This window comes from Oncorhynchus nerka, linkage group LG27 (assembly GCF_034236695.1).
Source record: "Oncorhynchus nerka isolate Pitt River linkage group LG27, Oner_Uvic_2.0, whole genome shotgun sequence".
Lineage (NCBI taxonomy): Eukaryota > Metazoa > Chordata > Actinopteri > Salmoniformes > Salmonidae > Oncorhynchus > Oncorhynchus nerka.
Genome location: NC_088422.1, coordinates 82,004,725 through 82,028,802, shown reverse-complemented (window position 1 = coordinate 82,028,802; position 24,078 = coordinate 82,004,725). Strand labels below are relative to the sequence as shown.

The 24,078-nt window shown below is 41.7% G+C and overlaps 1 protein-coding gene across 2 annotated transcripts; it reads left to right on the top strand.

Moving 5' to 3' along the window:
- The first annotated feature begins 6,427 nt into the window (after positions 1-6,427).
- LOC115119882 (iroquois-class homeodomain protein irx-3-like) lies at positions 6,428-9,872 on the top strand. Of its 2 annotated transcripts, XM_065012077.1 has the most exons (4): positions 6,430-6,878; positions 7,517-8,561; positions 9,094-9,160; positions 9,524-9,872. In XM_065012077.1, the coding sequence occupies exons 1-4, from the start codon at positions 6,663-6,665 to the stop codon at positions 9,576-9,578; spliced, it is 1,383 nt and encodes a 460-aa protein (XP_064868149.1). In that variant the 5' UTR covers positions 6,430-6,662; the 3' UTR covers positions 9,579-9,872. The 2 variants fall into 2 exon arrangements, with proteins under 2 accessions (XP_064868150.1, XP_064868149.1); XM_065012078.1 differs by lacking the exon at positions 9,094-9,160 and having other exon boundaries at positions 6,428-6,878.
- Positions 9,873-24,078: the final 14,206 nt, after the last annotated feature.

Below are 24,078 nucleotides of genomic sequence, written 5' to 3'. Positions count from 1 at the left end.
ATCATCACTTCATTCATCCACCTCATCACTACATTCATCCACCTCATCACTTCGCTGTGGAACCAAATGGAACCAAATAACAATGAGATTGATGGAATATTTCCAGGGGATACCTGTTGGTGAGTGACCCTTTTCATGTGTCTTCAAGTTGGTCCTCTGTCTTCAGGTTAGCCCTGGGGAGCTGAGGAGGAGGAGAGGACGTGTTTGTGTTGGACCTGGCTCAGCATATCCTGAGGATATGCCAAGGAATGACCTCAAGTAAATTTTTGCTTGTAGACATGGCAAAACCCTGAATTAGTCTACCTTTGGATTAGGGACAGACCGAGTAAAAATAAACATAAACCTACATAGCAATGTAGCTTTGAATCAGCCTGGTGACTGTACCACATTGGCATATAATTTTCTCTCTGAGTGGCAGGTCAATCAGCTTGACCATCCTTTTTCACAGTTATTCAGCATAAGAGAATGTAGGCCTATATTAAGCAGGGTAAGTATTTATTACAGTATTACAGTTTAGTCCATGGGTGAAGCAGATATTATCATTGTCATTATAATTTAATAACGTGGGTTATATTTTGGTCATGAGATCAAGTTATGAGGTCAAGTGTCAAGCCTACATTTTAATCCATCATAAACCTTACTCAAAAGAAGGACAGATTATAGATATACATACAAATAGCCCATATGACAATCATGACAAGCATCACTCTATTCAGTGAGAATAATCCCTAAATTGATTGAGCATCCTCCTATGTACCAGAGTCCTTCCTGATAAGGATCTAGTTCTCTTTAGCCCCTCCCACTCTGTCTCTCTCTCTTTCTTTACTTTCCTCCCGCTGTCACTCCTGACTTGGCATGGCAGCATGAAGACTAACTTGCATTTTAATTCGGCCCTGAAGTTACTTATTTCATTATCGATCATCCGTAATGCTGAATCAATGTTCATCTTGTTATGTGGACCATACCCGTGTAATACAGTGATAGCGCGGCCCACAGTTACTCACTCCTTTTACAAAGTGACTTTACCGTAAAATCAATGCCTTGTGTTACTGATACCGGGGAAACTGCAGCGGGATGGATAGTGAGTGGGCAGTCAGTAGGCAACCGGAGAAAAACACACCTGCAGATGCAACGTTTTATAGGCTAAAAGGCAGGCACTCACATCACATAGTGCTAGTGCGGCATCCAGTTGTATCACCTAATGCGCGTTGCCAATTTCTGTTACTGGATATGATAATAGTTTGTAAGAATGGTGTCTATGAATGTTTGAAAGCTATTGTGGCAGGGTTGATATTGATATTTATAGAATGAAAGTCTAGGCTACTGTCTGAAAAATAATACAATGTCAGATATGGAATGCACACCGATTGACGTTAGTGCAGAAGCTCTATTGCTCCTGTTATTGTAGTGTTGCAGTAGCTTATAGACCTAAAGGGTAATAGTGGGTTTGATAGATTTAAAAACATAATATGAACAAAAACAAAAACGATTAGCCTACTAATAGGCTACTATTATGCCTACTACTAATGTTAATAATATTGCAATAACATGATAATAATACGCTACTTTGAGTAGGCCACAGAATTGTGGTGGTATGTGGGGGATATATCATATTTTCATATCTGTTCATTTGAAACCACAATCCTGCAGAAGTGCCAGGATTTCGCTGAGGACATGTGTTGGTAAATAACGACGGAATAAAGTGACCTGGGACGGCTAATAAAACAAGTCTGAACCCCTCAGGACCGATCGCAGAATATTTACCAAAGCAAAGCAGCAAGGAGAGGAGAGGAGAGAAAGAGTGCACGGAGACCGAGCAGGCCATTTGACACCGGGAGCTCTGACCTTACCAATCAATTACTGCCCGTGGCTGGCGGCAGCTCTACAATTTACTCCCAAATTCACTCTTTATAGGCTCGTTTCTGAAACTGCCTCTTCTCCCCACCTTTGATGAGGCAGGCGAGAGAAACTCCCCGATAGATATTAGTGCAGACGTGAACAGTGAGCAGTCGACTCGATCTGACTGCTGTTAAGTAATGCAAGTCTATTTGGGATAGCATGCCATGTAGGCCTAGTGCATATAGAAAAGGTTCCAAACTGATTTTGGGTACAACTGGAATATATAGGCTTGCTTGCTTGCTTATTTAGTAACCTTTAAAGGCATACTAATTCCCAATAATTGACTGTTTGGCAGGGGGTTAAAGTTCACATTGTGTGGTTTGTAGTCTATATAAAAAAATCTAAACAACATGCTGGCCAATGTCTATAATCGTTTTCTTGAGTTGTTTTGATAATTATAAATGGTGAACATGGGCGATCTGATTGAACCCCAAACTAAAACGCAGCAGTAACAGTCACACTTGGATATGATAACAGTTTCAGGATACAATAACTAACTATATGCTTAAAGATCTATGTAAATCACATGTTAACTAGTTATATGTAAATCACATGTTAACTGTGCTCATTTATTTTATCTGATGTTATAAAACAGTTTAATAAGTTGCAGTCCATTGACTATTAATTTGTTTCTAATTGTGAATAAGGATTTCACTGTTCAAAATTCCTTACTTTTGCGCTAATGCAAATCGAAGTTATCTATTTAATATGCATGGTTGGATTAGTGTAATGTAATTAAAATAATATTATTTAAATTATTCCAACAGTAAAAAATGTAACTTTAAATCTATTTTGAAAGTACTCTTGCTTTCGGTAACTACAATTAATTTCTTAAACTATTTCATTGATTGGATTATGTCCCTCTGCTCTTTAGACACCGCGAGATTTATTGCTCTTTTATTTCCATAATGGGACAAGGATTTGAAAGAACATATTTTCAGATAAAGGAAGTGGTACAGTTTTAACTCCACTACTCTGAACCAAGCCCCGTCACAGTCTAAGCAATGTTTGGATATTGCCAAACAACTCAACTCTTAAAAAGAGGTCAAGAAGTTACGGCCTTATAATAGCATGCGAAGTTGTTATTGATTGTGCTCGTGTTCAGTGAACTTGTAAAAGGCCCTTCGTTCTCTGATGGCATAATGTGTCCTTGTAGCTTCACACAGTGTAGGCCTATCATCATTGTGGGGTAGAACACGTTCTAAATTATTCGAGATTTAGGCTAAATGACCAACATGGCTTTTCTTGACCATAAATCTGTATGGAAATAGTTGTAAATCACTTTGGTCCCATATATAATCTTTACAACAGTTCGCCCTCATACCCTAATGAAACTTAAGATGCAAAAAAAGGAGTCTAAACAAACTCTGCAAGCTGCTGGGTTTTACTAACGTCTCCCTCCAAAGGAATAACAACGTAAACCCTTTTTTGTCAAGGCACAGCAAAATGCGATGTAGACCTCTCTTTCTGTGTGTCTCTGTCTCTGTCTCTCTCTCCCTCTCACTGACACACACACATACGCACGCACACACACACACACACACACACACACATACACACACACACACACACACACGCACACACACGCACACACACACTTCATTTCACCATCCCCCTCTACCACCAAGAGCCCAAAACATCAAGGGTCATTAATTGTGTTTTCTTTTCAAATCCTTTGTCACCGCAATTAACCGATTATGATCAGAAGGCTCCTTTAAATGGATTCCATGTGTGATAAGAAATGTATTACTTGTTTTCTGTCGCCTAGGAGTTATGGAAAAGAGTCATTTGAATAGCCTCTGTTTGAAGGCTTTGATCTCGCCTGTTTCTGGAGTTTCATATCATCATTTGAGATGTGTTTCTGGGGTCTTGTGTGTTGCATAAGGAACCACGCATGAGCGATAGATCCGTGTATATTTGCCGTTGAAAATGATGTGAAATTGTTTCATCTGCATAATTACCCTCAAAGAACTCTGTAAAAAACAGCCCTCGAGTCACTCTCCTTTGATTGTCCTCTTTTGCATGACCGAAACATTAGCCTACATGGGTTATATTATAACAATAGATACATGTATAAAGAATTAAAAAATAATAATAAACATAGGCCTATATTATTATTATTATTGCTATTATTATTATTATTATTATTATTAGTGATGATGGTGATTATTGTTATTATTACTATTATTATTATTCCTAATAGTAGTAGTAGTAGTAGTAGTAGTAGTAATAGTAATAGTAGTAGTAATAGTGGTGGTGTGGCTGCCCCAGTGTTTGGTGCATTTGATTCATATATCCATCGTGTGTATGTTATAGAGTCAAGCGGAGAGGGCAGGTTATGGGACGCTATATGGTGTGGAGTGGAGGTAAGAGAGAGAGCTGAGAGTCTTCATGTTTTATCGCTATGCCAGTTTCCCGGGTCGTTGTGAAAGTGTTAAGTTAGTGCATATGTGTTTGATTGGGGTTATAAATCAGACGGAGTCCTAGGGGCCCTGACAGGTCCCGGGGATGAGACACGTGTCCATCCAAACGCGGAGCGCCTCCGAGGGGACACTAAATGGCAGATATGTCGTTCACACTCACACTTCCAACCACCTTTTATATTATAACACAAAGAAAACACGAAAGTTGTCCGTTCCAATATTCAGCATTTCCATACACGTGTGACACTTGACACACATCTTACACTATATTCTTCACCTATTTTAGTTGAACTCGTTCAACTAACACATTCCTCCCTCAATCTGAAGGCAAATATCAATGTTGAGTTTCTCAGCTCAGCTGTAACGTCTGGGCCCTCCGTTCTCTCTGCTGTAGGTTGGTGTGTGTGTCTGAGTGTTATTGACTGCTATGTAGTGATTATCATGCCGGTTGGATGGCATCAGCCACTCGCTGTAATTAATAACCTCATAATCCAGGTTCGGTTGGGTGTCAAGATGCCAGCACGTTAAAGGGGAACACGGAGGTTCTGCACTGAGTTTATGGAAACAAGGCGTAGCATTATAGTCTATATGAGAAATTGTAGATGCTATTATCCCTCCCAGACAATGATATCAGCTCCAAAAGAAGATTAAAGGTTTAAACAAGTAGACCTACATAGACATAGACCTAGTTCTTGGAAACCGGATCTCATCATTAAAACTAAACTGAGATTGATGAGATTTAATCTCGCTGTCAATATTGCTCCGAGATTTATCATATTCAAATAAACTGCAAAAACAATGCATAAGTCACCACTGTAGTTGTTTTGCAAACGATGAACAGACATATGATGGTACAAAGACGGGGATGTAATACGATTAGGGATGTTTCCTACATATTTTTATATATTGATTCATGGAATTTCAATTCTGACTCCCTTGCTTTGTTTTAATCCGAATTATTTACAAGACAAAAATGGTTTTGTCAAATTCATATAGCGGAGTTCTTAAAGGTAGCCTAATCTTTATGAGCGATAGTCTTATAAAGATTATTATTTTTTTTCCTGGAAGGGAAGCCTTGGTACATACATACAAAATTAGATTTTATAAGATTGTTTTTAACAGGCCTAACCTGTTTACAAATAGCTATGGCTTTCCGTGCAACATGAATAACATCAGTGAATATTAAATCAATTAAACCACTTATAATTATTATTATTAATATAATTCCTACTATTATTAGGCTAATTATTATTATTGTTATTATTATTATCCTCATCATCATCGTTATTTTATGACACTATTATTATTTACATCAACATTATTTGTGTTGTTGTTGTTCATGTAAAATATTTATTTTCCTCAATGTTTTAGTTTCCAGTGTATTACTTTAAATGTATATCCACCACAATACGCAACGTGTTAATTACTTATCGTTGCCATTGTTGACGCTAACACTTTGCATTCATTAACAGCGCAGGCGGTAATCACCCATGCAGCTTTTCATTTCTTGACAACTTTCTCTCTGAAGTCAAATGGTTACATGCTAACTGTTTGATGTCCCAAATTAAAAGAGTGGTTTGAGTCCGATCCGCTTGCCAATTGTTAGAAGCGTCCGCAACGGTGTAAAACGGTGTAAGAAAACACAATTTGACCATAGACTTCTAGCATACGAGAGTCCAAATCACTCGATACGGGCAAACAACATACATTTCTTAGGTCTTTCTTTCCAGTGGACATGCCTTAACTGAGTCGCGGCTGCACATACTTGAGACACATGCATTAGAAGAAAACTGGAGACACTGGGCTTATGTGAAGTTAATCACTCAACAACACTGAAATATTTACTAGTTGTGCAAATGACCACAAATTGTGAATTAACACTAAAATGGGGTAGGGCTCAGGCGAACAAATAACAAATTAAATGATTGGCGAGCCATCAAATGAGATTTGAAAACCATTCAAATAAGAGATCGCGACGTCAGTGCACTTATCCAGGGGAAATACAGGAGAGAGAGAGAGAGAGGCGCGCGGCAGAGCGAGGGTGTGTATAGGGGGTGAGATTTGAGAAATGGGAGGGGCTTCTAAACGACTAGAAATGTCAATCAGAGCAAAGAGTCGCAATAATCTAAGGCAATCTGTAAGGACCTGACCTTAGTCCATCCAGATCAATAGGGAAGTGAAGGAGGAAGGCGCAATCGGATCGTTTACACTGGCTGTTTTTGGAGGAAATATAGACTTCCCTTACACTTTGTTGTACTCACTGTAAAGTGGATATCGCAGAACGCACCGCGAGGGCGATTCTCTGCTTTTTGTGATTGCAGCAGACTTTTTTCTACGACCATGTCTTTCCCGCAGCTGGGATATCAGTACATCCGACCGATATACCCACCGGAGCGCCAGGGTATCAGCAATGCCCGAGCCGGGACGGAGTTGAGCCCGTCCGGGGCACTCTCAAACGTTCTCTCAACTATGTATGGATCACCTTTCGCCGCAGCAGCACAGGGCTATGGAGCATTTCTGCCCTATTCAAACGATATATCAATTTTCAATCAATTGGTGAGTGCCTTTGCTAATTTATGCCTCTGGTTTCCTTCATTTGCTTTCCCCCCATCCAGACAAAAAAAAGAAAGGTCGCAGTGACGTTACGTTATTGAGACAATGATCCATTCAGGACTAAACAAGAAGAGACTCGTTGGTCAACTTTGTTATTGACTCCTTGTTTTGTAAATAGTTAAAGTAGCTAAAAAGTAGCACAACAACCGAAATGTCAGTCGAAAAGCTATGTTTAGACCAATAGAAAATAAAGAAAACAACTGAAATCAAATTAAATATATTGCATTGGATCTTACAGAGGTTAAAAGTGGGAATACATGCATCTTGAAATACATTGAAATGTTTTTGCAATTGGTAGTGAAGTGTTATAAATCAAATAGTTTTGTCGGGAACCGAAATTGTGCGTAACAAATAAAAATGTGTAACTTTTACATATGGTAATGCTTTTGTTGGTCATAAACGCAGAAATGACAGGTCCTATGTAAAGAAAGATAAATGTGGTGATACTGGCTTTATATTGCATATATTAGCCTATATGATTTTATCTTATTTAACATAAAGTAGAATTTCATTTTGCAAACATCATTAATCTATCATACTATCTCACACATCCCATTGGGTCTCTGCTATTTGTCTTTTAGGGTGCTCAGTATGAGTTGAAAGACAGTCCAGGCGTACAAGGACACCCAGGATTTGCCCACCATCACCCAGCGTTTTACCCATATGGCCAGTATCAGTTTGGTGACCCGTCCAGACCCAAAAATGCGACCAGGGAGAGCACGAGTACACTGAAGGCCTGGCTAAGCGAGCATCGTAAGAACCCCTACCCCACCAAGGGGGAGAAGATCATGCTGGCCATCATCACCAAAATGACCCTCACCCAAGTTTCCACCTGGTTCGCCAACGCCAGGAGGAGGCTAAAGAAGGAGAACAAGATGACCTGGACTCCCCGAAGCCGCACAGACGAAGAGGGAAATGTTTACAACAGTGATCACGAGGAGGGAGAGGAAGGGGACAAGAGGGAGGATGAGGAAGAGATTGATTTAGAAAATATCGACACGGAAAATATCGAGAATAAGGACGACTTGGATGATCAGGATGACCTACACGCTGATTTAAAATTAGATGGTAGAAGCGACTCTGAGATTTCAGACGGCTATGAGGATTTACAAGGGCCCGATCAGAGATTTCTGAAAGCTGTAGTGAAGGAGGGCAAAGACATTCACGTGGACCGGGGCGAGCACTTCCACCACCACCATCACTCTTTTGAAATTAAAGCCTCACAACCGAATGGCGAACAAGTGAAACTGAATCCTGTGTCCATCAACTCGCCCCCATCAGAAAATAACGCGGCCCCGGCCCAAAAGCCAAAGATTTGGTCTTTGGCGGAGACAGCAACAACTCCTGACAATCCCCGCAAATCTCCACAAATGAATGGCAGCAACACAGTTGGGCCCGCGGCCCAGACCATAATCAGCCCTCACCACAGACTCATCTCTTGTCCTGTTGGAAAAATCCAGAACTGGACAAACCGAGCTTTTTCTGCCCACCAGCTCGCATTACTGAACTCTAACCATTACCTTGGACTGGCGAACCAGGCTTCGGCTAACGGGCTCGCCCTCTACAGCAGGCAGCAACACCAACACACGCAGGACAAGAGTCATAGCTCAGACACAGCCGTCACAGGTACATGTCACCAACACTGAGGCTGGCGAGCCTGACTGTATAACAAACCGTTCATTATTACTCTATTTCAGACTTTACTTATCCCTCTTTAACGCATTAGCCTACTTAAATAAGCCTGTTCTGGACAGACATTTTGAGGCCGTAAAGATGATCATAAAAAGTGTGTTTCCATGCTGTCGTTTATGTGACAGAATAAGGTGGCTTTGAAGCTTTGAACTGGGGGAATACAGACAGAGGTGGTCGAAATAAAAGGCATTGGTTTTTAATGTTATTATCGGCTGGTTTATTGTGAGAATGGATTATAATTCATGTCCGAAAATAATTTTTAAATTCAGCAGTTGGCCCCATATTTCTTTGTCACATACCTACTTCAGTATTGTACGTGCTTGTACTTAACCCGTGACTGACGAGAAGATCCCCAGGCAGTAAAATAAAGTATAGACTAAATTCACTGCGACAGTGCTGTGCTCTAGTTATAGACGGGAAAATGAATGCATTTTTAAAATATATTTTATTGCCATTATTATTTCAGAGAGATCTAGTGCCTTGGAAGCAGAGAAAAAGTTGTTAAAAACAGCCTTCCACCCAGTTCATAGACGGTAAGAGTCTGTCATCTTTATGTTATTTGGATATATTATTTGTGATGCACATCCTATTTTATCGTTGACTACCACATTTACTCAAACTGCAGCCCTTGTGTTGTATTTGTAGGACATCGAATAGATGGATTCCTCCGTGATTGTCTTATTTCGTTGAGGCCTCAAAATTATATTTGCATATTTGTCATGCAAAAATCCCAGCTCAAATTTACCACATTGGTTTTATAACCGGCTCTCATTTTCCAAAAGCAATCTTCAATTTATATCAGTTTACTTTTCAAGCAATTCATTACCTTGCAGTTGTAGGTTATTATTATTTTCCCTTTGCTGAGTGTATTTATTTTCTTGCCCCGTGTGTTGCAGGCCTCAGAATCAACTCGAAGCAGCCATGGTTCTGTCAGCTCTCGCCTCCTCCTAGACTTTGACTTTTTCTCTTTCTTTTTATGGTTTTATTTTAATCTGTTGTAAGGAATGTAAAATAAGAATAATACATCTGTGTATATTTACCTTGTAAGCATGTCCTGTGTAAACCTGCTAATGTTATAATGTATGAACCAGTAGTCTGTGAGTTTTCTTTTTCTTTTTGTAAGTTCTGTGAGGATTTGATGTTCAAAATGTTTTGTATATAAAGTTAAGAAAATGTACATACTTGTGAACCAAATTGTACAAGAAAGTCTATATTTTGGCTAATAAATGAACTGCTGCAACTTTATTCAAATCGCTTGTGATTTTTGGGAAGATGTTTGTCTGATTATTGTTTTGTGAAAGGAGAATTAGCTTTTGTTAGATGTTACGAATTAGATTTTGAAGTGGTGCAGAATTGCAGCGCTTTGCTTTTTGCATGTGTGTGTATCTGTCTGCGTGGCCTACGGCGAATAGGCTTCATCATACTTGGTTGTGATAAGTAAATATTCTAGCAGGATTTGAGGCATTTTCATATAATTACTTAAGAGTAATTAGCTGATTATTGCATCGTACATTTGGATATTCATGTTCTGGGATTATCCTTATTGAGGCGTAACAGCCGAATTAAAATGAATAATTCTTTCATTAATTTTCGTCTGAAGTTGTATGGCATATGAAGAGAAATTATGTAGGACTACTGACTATTTTAATATTAGGATGGAACTATTTTGGACTGAGAGGTTAAACATCGTATAGGCTGGCTATGCGTAAATGGGTTGTGGTGTTGTATGTACGATGCAATCTCAGTTCGCGTGTAATATTTGTGTTAGGCCTACTACATGTTTTTTTTATGCATCTTCAATTTGGTCAGCCGTTGTGGGCTGCACTGCTAACCATATGACACCAATACATTGTGATATCATTTATTTAAGTTTGTTTCAACATCTAAGATAATTTGCATGTCAGAAGCGTTGTGAGATAAAGTTTATGTAAAGTTGGAGTTGGAGCTCCCTCTACAGTCAAATCTAGTCACCATCGCCCATTCTGCGGTCTGGAGAAGACAGGGATATGGATATTTCTCTGGTTTTCAATATTAAATCTTTGATCAAAGCAGCCTTACCTAAATCACAACATTGTATTGTAATTATTAATATGTTATCAAGCCATTGAAAAACTATTTTATATAGGCCCATCGTAAAAGCGTTTGTCATGGGTTGGCATGCATTAAAAATACCTTCTCCAGCGTTACATTCAATTGACCTAAAATGGTTTAGGGATATGATCATTTCATTCTTAACAATTAATAGATCCATATTTTTTACATGACCTTTATTTGTACATATTAACTTGTTCCTGCTGCATAAACACCAGTGTTAATTAACAGACCATATAAACAAATAAAATAAATGGGGCGCATAATCACACAATTCGTTGTTTCGGTATCCTTTACTTTAGTGTTTTTCCCTCTCAGTTTATTTCACTTCACAAAAAAGTATTAAACGTTTAAATTGTACATTTCAACCCCCTCTTCAAAATGGTTAAAGTTGTTGTAGGCCTATGACCATTTCCCCAACTTGTCAAGGAAAGAAAAAACAGGCTGCAACAAAAAGAATCAAGAAAACACATTACATCCTATCGAATTTGTGTCATGTTTGCAGTCAATTGTGTAGTGAAATTAAGCGCATATTTCGAAATAGAAACTAAATACGTGAAAATAAGACACTTCTGTAGATTTATGAATCTGTTTGAATTAGCCAATTAAATAGTCTTCTTCAAAAACCTACATTGTTTTTTCTAGAAAATAGAAGAATACAGACAATATGGTTTTCAAATTGTATGGGGAGCCCCAGATATCCTTTTCCCTCTTTGTTGAAGTTAAAAAATTCAAACAAATGGCGCATTATGTCACACATTCCACCAATTGAGCCGCTTTGTTTTCAGGGCTCGCTCTGGGATGGTTACATAGCAGCGCAACACAACAGACAGAAAAGCCCAACATTTCCAACCGACATTCGAGGCTGTGCTTAAAGACCTAGCCGGGGGAGAAAGCTTTGGACCGGGGCTTGGTATTCTACTAAGTAGGCTGGCCTTCTCGCGCTCCTCTCACCATGCTGCCTTCCTGTCCAATCAATTATCTTCCTGAATGCCCTCTATCTAACTGCGCGCGCACTATGCATATTCATAAGTCACAGCGGCTAGTTGTGACACTGATTGATGTAATCATTTTTCTGGTTTGTGCCCACTTTCACTCGGAAACTCACCGGCACCACGAGCTCTGGCTGCACCGCGCGGCGCAGGAAGTAACACAGAGAGAGTGACCAGCATTCGCCTATCACCGATGACCCACTTAAAACACATAGCACAGGTCACGAGAGAGAACGCGCTTCCCATACCAATAAACATGCCCAAAGATTTGTAGGTTGTTAAAATTAACTCTAGCCTACAATGAAACTTAAACCCACAGTATAAAAGTACATCATATTTGATACATTTAAATGTAACCAAAATATACAGTATCACACTTCATCTCAGAATCAGACATGTTTATTATGTATTAAAATGTAGTCAAATTGACAGAATAGATTGACATGATATTACATAATTTTTTAAATCAAAAACAGGAATTACAAATAATTTTTCCTGTCAGTGATAATACTTGCAGTGGAATAATAAACTATAAGAACCCCCACAACTATCTCCCCTCCTACTCACACATACACATGTGTGCGCACGTTCATTACGATCATAAATATTGATGATGATTTCCTGTGTTCTGGGGGATGTTAGCTGATAAGGGAGCTTCTGGAACAATCTATCTTGATCATGAGAATTCAATCGGAATGCTACTGAAGGGACAGCGATCGTTGTTCAGAGTGCAGAGGACCTCTTCTGATTCGTGCATGAAATTAGGGATTACAATTCCTCAGTACAAACAAACGAATCATGCCTGTGTCTATGTCGCCATATGTGTCCAACCTGCTACGGGTTGAACAGAGCAAATGGAATACATTAGCTAACATTTCGCTCAGAGCTACACACCACAGCGCATGCAGGGGCCACTTCCAGCGGGGCACGGTGTGTCACTCATTTCCCCGCGTTAAGTGGATGTCCTCGTGCCTATTGAGCAATAATCAACACTGACTCCTCTTTTTATTTCCTCGCTCCCAGCGATGTTAAATACTCTGACTGATTGATTCGCCAGAAAGTATGGTTTAATAGCACAACGGATAAAAAAGGAAAGGCAACACACATTTACAGATGGACACCTTGCTTGTGCGCATTTATACACAGAAAAGAACAAGACAAACATGATCAAAACGAACATCATTTTTACAAAAATCAGTGTCCTTAATATAAATGCAGCAGTGCAGATATCATCTTCATGAGGAATATTAAATGTGAGAATAAACAGAAATACACACACATTTGAGTTTTTATAGACAAGTTCATTCTTGTGCTTGTTGGGCAGTTCTATTTTACATTATAAAGTGAGAGTGATCTGAGGTGAGCCTCATGCACCAAGGCTGTGGGAAACCCAGTTCCTATTGACACGCTGCAAATAAATGGCATTTCAGTCCATCACTAATCACATGTCCTTTGTTGTCCTGAGTGCTGCTCACATCCAGCATCAATGAATAAAGACAGAGGTACATAGCTACGTCCTGCAAAAAAAGGAATGTATTGTTAAAAACTGATTTTGAGGGGGGGGGGGAAATCCAAGATAGAAGATAGAATCATGAAAAGGAAATCTAATCTGTAACTCTGAGCTGTGCATTGATCCAGAGAGGAGGGTGGACAGACAGGACGGATGGATCGGACGCACGGACGCGGTAGTGCCAGGCGGAAGGTGTAGTAGTGGGGCCGGTGAAGGGGCCTGGCCAGGTCAGGCAGCCAATGGAGCCATCAGAGAGAGATGGAGGATCCATGTGAATGGAGAGAATGAGAACAGAGGAGTAAATAAACAGAAGAAGGGGCCAGAGGTGCCCTGTGAAAGAGAAGGCATGCCCAAATAAAGAGGGTCAGCCTCGTGTTTTCACCTCATCCTCCCCTTCTGTCATTGCGACCCTCGTCCCCCTCTGTCCCCCTCTGTCCCCCCCCCCCCCTTCTGACACAGAGACAGACAAATGTCATCTCTTTTGTGGCCCCAGTCCAGCTTTGAAGAGGACCACTTTCTTTGTCCTGTGAGCTAATCCCTTTATGAGGCACTGCTGATATTCCCTGTCCCCTACAACACACACACACACACACACACACACACACACACACACACACACACACACACACACACACACACACACACACACACACACACACACACACACACACACACACACACACACACACACACACACACACACACACACACACACACACACACACACACACACACACACACACACACGGCGCCCGGCAGGCCCAGAGGGCTGCCCTTTAAAACCCACCCATCCTGGGTGTTAGTCTGTGACCACAGGAGGAGAAGAGATCATCTCAGAGAGAACACATATCCCACCACAACGATATATCTCTGGTACACAGGGTTACAGGCCTTTCCACACCAGTCCAACTTGTTATTGAGTTTCCTTTACACATTGGATTTGAAAAGAGCTATACAGAAAAGCTCTCTCTGTAGTATGTCAAAGATGTGGACCTGCAACTCATGTGCCCCAATGTATGTTTTATAGCCCATATTTATTATTAACTGTGGAAGTGGTGCACAAACAGGTTAAGGAATGGCCAGTGAGAGAGAGAGAGTAAAGAGGGTTGTCCTGTTTTCCCCAGGCCTACTATAGAGGACAAAAGGCCGGGAAGGAGTGAAATTCTCCTGGGCCGGAGCGGGAGAGAGGGAGGGCACCGATTTCATGCCTATTGTTGATGGGGGTTAGAAAGAGGAATTCTTTCACTGAATCCGAAAGGCAACAAGTGGGGAATGGGGGACAGGCGGACAGAGGGAGAGGCGTCTAGGCTTTTGCCGTTCACCCATCTGTAAGATTGTGCTTTTCTCAGCCCCCGTTAGACTCATCCCTCAGCCTCGCCCAAGTTACAGGGCAATTATGGAAATGCAGCTTTAAAGCAGAGCACTGCTCTCTTTATGTTCTTCCCCCTGACAAAGCAAAGGGCTCGGCCCTTTTTATCCCACCCCTCTATTAAACATGCTTCTGCACTACCATGCATATGTTCTGACTTTCTCCTTTTTGTCACTCAATGGAGTTGCATCTGTTGGTAAAGATTCAACTAAAGACTGGAATAAAGAATGAAATGTAGATATATGAGTGTATTTCTGAAAGTGTTTTTGTTAACTTCTTTATGGGGGTAGTATATTGTTAAATTCCCGACTTTATCATATGGGTCTGTTGAAAGAGTTTGTTGACTATTGAAGAAGCTGAGAGCTGGTGTATAAAATGTCTCTCGCTTGCCGGCCTCATTGCTCTGTGGAAGAGCTGCATGGTTTTACCAGCAGAAGAGACAGAGAGAGAGAGAGAGAGAGAGAGAGAGAGAGAGAGATCTCCACTCTCCACCCCACGCCGTCTCCTCACACGTCACTAACAGAGGCACAGCAACCAGCCACTCTTCTCTTTCTCAGCTTTGTACATTAGTCAGCGGTGTAGCACAGAATTTAGCCGCACGGTGCGAACTAATAAGACACATTTTCTTCTGCTTTTGAGATGATCACACAGGAGTGAGGTCTCTAGCAGGGCGAAGGGAGAGGCTCTCCGCACACAGCAGAGGCCTTGTACGACAGCACCTTTACACCCCCAACACATCTAACACATGCCAATACTGGCCCTTTCACTCATCACTGTTAATGAGAGGACATATTTTGGACGTTTCCAATATTTGTACAGACTTCATACATTGCATACAGGCCCCTTTATTCCCAATCACATGCAGGCACTGACACTGGTTGAGTTCCAAGTCACATTCTATTCCCTATGTAGTGTACTACTTTTGACCAGGGCCCTATACTACTTTTGACCCATAGAGCCATGGTCAAAAGTAGTGCACTTTCTAGGGAATAGGGTGCCATTTGTGTGAATATAATGCAATGTGTTCCAAGAAGGAGAGATACTGTCTAGTCTCCTAGATGTAGAAGGACAAGAGGAAAACTCCTTGAGTCTCTAGCACATGATTGGCTGGATGGTGGCTGGAAAAGGGAACTTAATCAATTCTTCCTCCTTGGAACACTGTCAAACAAGTCCTTTCTTACATCTTGCCATGAATACATTACAGACTGTGTGTGATTGATTAGAGATCCTCTGGAGAGGGTGAACAGATGAACCCAGTCCCTCAGCTTGATTAATAGACTTTATTAAGAGACTGAGCTCCTTTTTAATAATGGTAATGTAATAGGGAGTCTACCCACTACTATCACTACTCTGGTTTCTCTCCTTCTCCTTCTCGGTTTCTCTCCTTCTCGGTTTCTCTCCTCCTTGGTTTCTCTCCTTCTCCGGTTTCTCTCCTTCACCTTCTCGGTTTCTCTCCTCCTTCTCAGTTTCTCTCCTTCTCCTTCTCGGTTGCGCTCCAAATGGCACCCTATTCCCTATATAGTGCACTTTTGGCCCAAGAAAGTAGTGCACTACATAGGGAATATGGTGCCATTTTGGATGCAGTCCTCCTCTCCTTCCTCTCTCTTCTTTGATCCATATCCCTGTATACATTGCATTATATTCATTCATTCCCAGCATCTCCATCAAGCCATATCCATCACATGGCTATCAGCATGGCACAGTGGAGTTTGGAATTTTTCCACTTTGCACACAGAGCAGGAACACAATGGGTTTCTATTTTGTCTTTTGTGTCTCTCACGCTGCACAATATGAAAGCATTAAAAAGTCAATTGTTTTTTGTATCTTTTGCAAACAGTCTCTCTTGGCAATTTGGAAGACAGGATTAATGTTGTGTACTGCTCCACATGCAGTTAACAGCCAAATTAGAATGACTCAATACTGGATTCATAAAACGTTCTTGATCGTCAATATATCATAACTGAAATGATGGTTTTATTGCTCTGCACCTCGGTGGCAGAACTGGTTATCAGTGTTATGACACAGCACAGATTGTTTGTGTAGTGTGTGTGTGTGTGTGTGTGTGTGCCAATCAGAGAGAAAGAGATCACCACAGACGGAGAGTATTTAGGCTCACTCTACAGACAGACAATAAGCTGATGATCAGTCTGCCAGTATAGTACAGTGTGGGCGTGGCAAGGCAGTTGGTTGGGTACAGGTCTTTACTCCCTACCAGGAAGCTAGTCAGCCAATAGCCATCCAGTCAGAGCTCCACTGCCTATCAGTGTGACTGAAACAAGAGAGCAGTGCTATGGTACAGGGAAAGCCAGGCCAGCCAGGGGACACACACAGACACCACCACTTATCAACATAGCTCAATGTTGCAATACACGACTGTGATGTCGGTGATTTATTCAAACAGTGATAATACTGATAGGGGCATTCACAGCCACCACATTCCAGCTCTGACCAAGACAGGTTATGTTTGCTTTACTGAGGCAATCTAGACGGCCACATCCAGGGGATGACATCACTGCCTAGCCTAGCCTAGCCAGCCCAGACCAGACATACAGCAAACAGTGTGTGTGTACCTGAGTGTGTGTACCTGTGTGTGTGTTTGTGTGTGTGTACCTGTGTGTGTGTGTGTGCGTGTGCATGTGCGTGTGTGTGCGTGTGTGCGTACCTGTGTGTGTGTGCCTTCCTGTGTGTGTGCATACCTATGTGTTGTGTGTGCGTACCTGTGTGTGTGCGTGCGTGCGTACCTGTGTGTGTGTGTGTGCGTACCTGTGTGTGTGCGTGCGTTCCTCTGTGTGTGTGTGTGTGTGTGTGTGTGTGTGCTTGCTTGTTGTAAACGTGGGAAGGCAGTAGGTCGATATTGCAGGTGTGAGGCCTTAGCTGTATAATGATGATGCCTACAAGCGTTGGAGATGTAAACTCAGGTTATTGATCTCCAACCCTTCAATACGGTGAGGAGTCTAACAGACAGAATCAAGGTCTTCCATGTCTGACTGTCTGTTTAGGCGCCCATGGCCAGTCTTCACTCTAGTTCAAAAACTATTTGGGACTTTTCTATTGGTTCCTTTGCAGCAGGAAAGATCAATCAAGCACCGTATTTGAAATGGTTTAAAATAGTAATTGAACCCTGCTCTGGTCCACTTGGAGAGGAGAGGAAGAGAGTAGTAGAGAAGAGGACAGGAGGCAAAAAGCACTCCTTTCTTCCCAACTTCTCTCTTTGTGCTTAGATAAACTTGTTGTCAGGCACATTGTGGCCCACTCCATGTGACACCTCACTCTGATAATGGCCTTGCCATGCAAATGACAGAGCGTGGGAGAGCAGCAACACCAATTGTGTGCGTGTGTTTTGTTTGTGTGTTTTGTGTGTACAATTTTTGCGTGCGTTTTATGCATATATGCGTCTGTTTTTTCGTGCATGTGTGTGTGTGTGTATTTGAGAATGAAAGGGTGTATGACAGAACTATTCAACTGTACGAGAGGTGCTTTGTGTGAAATGGACATATAGAGGAATGTTCTACGTTTGAAGTGAGTTATCAGTACTGATTATCCAAACAAACCAAACTTTATTCATCATGATAGTTTGTGCTGAAATGGGTTGTTGTGTGCTGCTGGAGCCAAGGTTGATTCATAACACCCCTTACGCTGCCAGTCAGAGACTGAGTCCCAAATGACACCCTATTCCCTATAGAGTTCACTACTTTTGAAAAGGGTCTATGGGGTTTAATTTGGGGACGCAGTCAGACAGACTGGAAGAGGGAGGTGGGGGTTATTTTCGGAAGTGGCAGAAGAAGCGCATGGGCGAGCCGGGCAGCACCCCATGAATGTTCCCCCTCCATCCCCAGCTGAGAGCCTCCTCTCTGGGCTTTGTCTCGCAGAGAGAAGGGGGCACAATGAAGTGGCGCTCTCAGAAACGGGGAGGGGTTGGCGCTGTGTCACTTTGTCCTTCCTCTGAGGGGGCAGTGAGTACGTGCCGCCCTCTCTGTTGTCATGCTAAGACCACAGCACCACTCACTGGAACTGTATCCCCAGTATCCCCCATTCACAGACAGCCCAGCTCAGCCCACATCACACTCACACAGTACAGGGAAGGAGAGACACATGGAGGACATTCAATTTCCTTCTCTAATACCCCATGCTTCCTCAAAGACAAAAGCTTGAGTATTTCTCAAAGAAATTAGCTCTGCTCCCATGCAGGAGCCATGGAAAGGAAACGCTTGGTTAGTTGATGAAGAGGAGGGGTTAGGAGTTTGGACCTTCAGGTCCTATGGGACCATCACAATCTTCATAGCGAAGAATAGTTTTCCTCTGGGATTGACCATGGGAAAAGGCATGTCTAATGTCATTTCACAGGTAGATAAAGCAGGAGATTGGAGAGTAATTGCCAGTAATAACAGATAGTTCTCAGAAAATCCCCTGAGACATATATTCTTCTTCTCTTCAATTTTCCAATAAAGATTCGCTGCAAATTTAGCTATGCAGGCTAACGAAATATACAAACTCTGACCTGTGACCTTTGTACTCTAGTTTGAAGGTCACGGCTCTCTTTTACATACACAGATGAGGTCCTCTATCCGGAAATGATAAGACAAACAACAGAGAAGAGGTAAGGTCAGCGAGTTAAAGCAACAGCTGAGATGACAGTTAATTGGCTGAGGGCGGTTGTAACTGTCATCTATTTCCCCCAGGCTGACAAGTCTGACAGGGGAACCTTCCCTGGCCTCTGCCCCTCTCTCTCTCTCTCTCTCTCTCTCTCTCTCTCTCTCTCTCTCTCTCTCTCTCTCTCTCCCCCCCCCCCACTCCAACAAGCATCTTCACTCATCAGCTGTCTTTCTCCCATTGTTCAACCAGTGGACATGCAGGGGGGGAATTATTATATTTATATTACTTATACATGTGAATATTATTTCATTATCTAAATCATAGTGTATCTCATTGCGATACACAATAAACACAGTGGTCCTATTATAGTGAAAGGTCTCTTATCCTACCAGCATGGGACCCTTCCAACCCCTGTTCAAAGAACAGGCTGACTGAGAGAGCATCGATAAGCGGGTGTGTATGTATCATCCAATACACTCTAATGAGTTGTTTAGTACTCTCTATGTCAGTCACAGGTATTAGTGATACATGGAAAACAGCCTACTGAGGCGGGGACACATCTATGTAGAATAGTGGGGATTGGTAAAGCTCTCTGCCTCACCTGCGTGTCTGAGACAGAGAGAGAGACGTAGAGAGACGGAGGAGTGATGGTTTTTGCAGAGTCTGTCTGTCTGTCTGTCTGTCTGTCTGTCTGTCTAATTTAGCAGGGCCTGGTCCCCGGTCTGGTCCTGGTAACGGTGCGGTGTGAAAGGCGGTGTGAGAGAGGTTTGTGTGTGAGGCAGATAATGGTCCTTTGTCCACGCCACTCAGCACTCCACTGGCACACAGCTGGCACACAGCTGATCATCCCTTACCCAACCCCCCCAACCCCCCCAGTCCCAGCCCGTTACAGAATGCCAGACATACAGTGTAAAGGAATAGTGGTAGAGTGGGTTAAGAGAGAACAACATTAGTGTTAATGTGGAAGAGGAGATGTGAGGAGGTGAAAGGAAGAAGTCACATAGCACAGGGGCCTCCTGCTGCCCCCAGGATCCATCTGCAGCTCTGCGGGACTCGGCAGGAGGAGATCCATTAGTGATGGACAGGTGTTCCTCAGCAGCTAGCCAATGACGTTGATTAAGGCAGCCCACCGCACCTCTCTGATTGAGGGGTTGTGTTAAATGCAGAAGACACATTTAGGTTGAATGCATTCAGTTGTGTAACTGACTAGACATAATACTCTTTAGGCCAACAACCCCCTCTAGTCTGGAGCCCAGTCACATCGCTCTATAGGCTCTCTACACACTCCCTACACTGTTGAAATTCCCTAATTTCTCCTATGTCATCCCTCTTGTCCACCAAACACCTACCCTAACTCTGGTTCCAACCCTACCCTAATTCTGGCTCCAACCCTACCCTAACTCTGGCTCCAACCCTAACCTAACCTAACCTAACTCTAGCTCCAACCCTACCCTAACTCTGGCTCCAACCCTACCCTAACTCTAGCTCCAACCCTAACCTAACTCTAGCTCCAACCCTAACCTAACTCTAGCTCCAAACCTAACCTAACTCTGGCTCCAACCCTACCCTAATTCTAGCTCCAACCCTACCCTAACTCTGGCTGCAATCCTACCCTTAACTCTGGCTCCAACCCTACCCTAACTCTGGCTCCAACCCTAACCCTAACTCTGGCTCAAACCCTACCCTAACTCTAGGTCCAACCCTAACCTAACTCTAGCTCCAACCCTAACCTAACTCTGGCTCCAACCCTACCCTAATTCTAGCTCCAACCCTACCCTAAATCTAGCTCCAACCCTAACCCTAACTCTAGCTCCAACCCTAACCCTAACTCTAGCTCCAACCCTACCATAACACTAGCTCCAACCCTAACCCTAACTCTGGCTCCAACCCTAACCCTAACTCTAGCTCCAAACCTAACCCTATCTCTGGCTCCAACCCTACCCGTAACTCTGGTTCCAATCCTACCCCTAACAAGGGCGTGTGAAATAAAATGTGGATAGAAATGAGGTAGTTTGGAATAAAGTGTGGATAGACAATAGGGAGTGTGGAATAAAGTGTGGATAGACATTAGGGAGTGTGAAATAAAGTGTGGATAGACATTAGGGCATGTGAAATATTGTGTGGATAGACATTAGGACATGTGACATAAAGTGTGGATCGACATTAGGGATTGCGAAATAAAGTGTGGATAGACATTAGGGCATGGGAAATAACGTGTGGATAGACATTAGGGATTGTCAAATACTGTGTGGATAGACATTAGGGCATGTGAAATAAAGTATGGATAGACATTAGGGCATGTGAAATACAGTGTGGATAGACATAAGGGCATGTGAAATAAAGTGTGGATAGAAATGAGGTAGTTTGGAATAAAGTGTGGATAGACATAAGGGAGTGTGAAATAAAATGTGGATAGACATTAGGAAGTTTGAAATAAAGTGTGGATAGACATTAGGGTGTGTGAAATAAAGTGTGGATAGACACTAGGGAATGTCAAATAAAGTGTGGACAGACATTAGGGCATGTGAAATAAAGTGTGGATAGACATTAGGGCATGTGAAATAAAGTGTGGATAGACATTAGGGATTGTCAAATACTATGTGGATAGACATTAGGGCATGTGAAATAAAGTGTGGATAGACATTAGGGCATGTGAAATAAAGTGTGGATAGACATTAGGGCATGTGAAATACAGTGTGGATAGACATAAGGGCATGTGAAATAAAGTGTGGATAGACATTAGGGCATGTGAAATACAGTGTGGATAGACATAAGGGCATGTGAAATAAAGTGTGGATAGAAATGAGGTAGTTTGGAATAAAGTGTGGATAGACATTAGGAAGTTTGAAATAAAGTGTGGATAGACATTAGGGTGTGTGAAATAAAGTGTGGATAGACACTAGGGAATGTCAAATAAAGTGTGGACAGACATTAGGGAATGTGAAATAAAGTGTGGATAGACATTAGGGCATGGAAAATAAAGTGTGGATAGACATTAGGGATTGTCAAATACTATGTGGATAGACATTAGGGCATGTGAAATAAAGTGTGGATAGACATTAGGGCATGTGAAATAAAGTGTGGATAGACATTAGGGCATGTGAAATACAGTGTGGATAGACATTAGGGCATGTGAAATACAGTGTGGATAGACATAAGGGCATGTGAAATAAAGTGTGGATAGAAATGAGGTAGTTTGGAATAAAGTGTGGATAGACATAAGGGAGTGTGAAATAAAATGTGGATAGACATTAGGAAGTTTGAAATAAAGTGTGGATAGACATTAGGGTGTGTGAAATAAAGTGTGGATAGACACTAGGGAATGTCAAATAAAGTGTGGACAGACATTAGGGCATGTGAAATAAAGTGTGGATAGACATTAGGGCATGTGAAATAAAGTGTGGATAGACATTAGGGAGTGTGAAATACATTGTGGATAGACATTAGGGAGTGTGAAATAAAGTGTGGATAGACATTAGGGTATGTTCAATAAAGTGTGGATAGACATTAGGGAGTGTGAAATAAAGTGTGGATAGACATTAGGGAGTATGAAATAAAGTGTGGATAGACATTAGAGCATGTGAAAAATAAGTGTGGAAAGACATTAGGAAGTGTGAAATAAAGTGTGGATAGACACTAGGGAATGTCAAATAAAGTGTGGACAGACATTAGGGCATGTCAAATAAAGTGTGGACAGACATTAGGGCGTGTGAAATAAAATGTGGATAGACATTAGGGCATGTGAAATAAAGTGTGGATAGAAATGAGGTAGTTTGGAATAAAGTGTGGATAGACAATAGGGAGTGTGAAATAAAATGTGGATAGACATTAGGGCATGTGAAATAAAGTGTGGATAGAAATGAGGTAGTTTGGAATAAAGTGTGGATAGACAATAGGGAGTGTGGAATAAAGTGTGGATAGACATTAGGGCATGTGAAATAAAGTGTGGATAGAAATGAGGTAGTTTGGAATAAAGTGTGGATAGACAATAGGGAGTGTGGAATAAAGTGTGGATAGACATTAGGGATTGTGAAATAAAGTGTGGATAGACATTAGGGATTGTGAAATAAAGTGTGGATAGACATTAGGGCATGTGAAATAAAGTGTGGATAGACATTAGGGATTGTGAAATATTGTGTGGACAGACATTAGGGCATGTGAAATAAAGTGTGGATAGACATTAGGGCATGTGAAATACAGTGTGGATAGACATTAGGGCATGTGAAATAAAGTGTGGATAGAAATGAGGTAGTTTGGAATAAAGTGTGGATAGACATAAGGGAGTGTGAAATAAAGTGTGGATAGACATAATGGAGTGTGAAATAAAGGGTGGATGGACATTAGGGCATGTGAAATAAAGTGTGGAAAGAAATTAGGGAGTGTGAAATACATTGTGGATAGACATTAGGGAGTGTGAAATAAAGTCTGGATAGACATTAGGGAGTGTGAAATAAAGTGTGGATAGACATTAGGGAGTATGAAATAAAGTGTGGATAGACATTAGGGAGTGTGAAATAAAGTGTGGATAGATATTAGGGAGTGTGAAATAAAGTGTGGATAGACATTAGGGAGTGTGAAATAAAGTGTGGATAGACATTAGGGAGTGTGGAATAAAGTGAGGATAGACATTAGGGCATGTGAAATAAAGTGTGGATAGACATTAGGGCATGTGAAATAAAGTGTGGATAGACATAAGGGAGTGTGAAATAAAGTGTGGATAGACATAATGGAGTGTGAAATAAAGTGTGGATGGACATTAGGGCATGTGAAATAAAGTGTGGATAGACATTAGGGAGTGTGAAATAATGTGTGGATAGACATTAGGGTATGTTCAATAAAGTGTGGATAGACATTAGGGCATGTGAAATAAAGTGTGGATAGACATTAGGGCATGTG

What these genes read in the sequence shown, in the direction of transcription:
- LOC115119882 (XM_065012077.1), top strand. Translation starts at nt 6,663, where the DNA reads ATGTCTTTCCCGCAGCTGGGATATCAGTACATCCGACCGATATACCCA. An exon ending in TATCAATTTTCAATCAATTG is followed by an intron (nt 6,879 to 7,516) that starts GTGAGTGCCTTT and finishes TTTGTCTTTTAG; the next exon opens with GGTGCTCAGTATGAGTTGAA. An exon ending in CTCAGACACAGCCGTCACAG is followed by an intron (nt 8,562 to 9,093) that starts GTACATGTCACC and finishes TTATTATTTCAG; the next exon opens with AGAGATCTAGTGCCTTGGAA.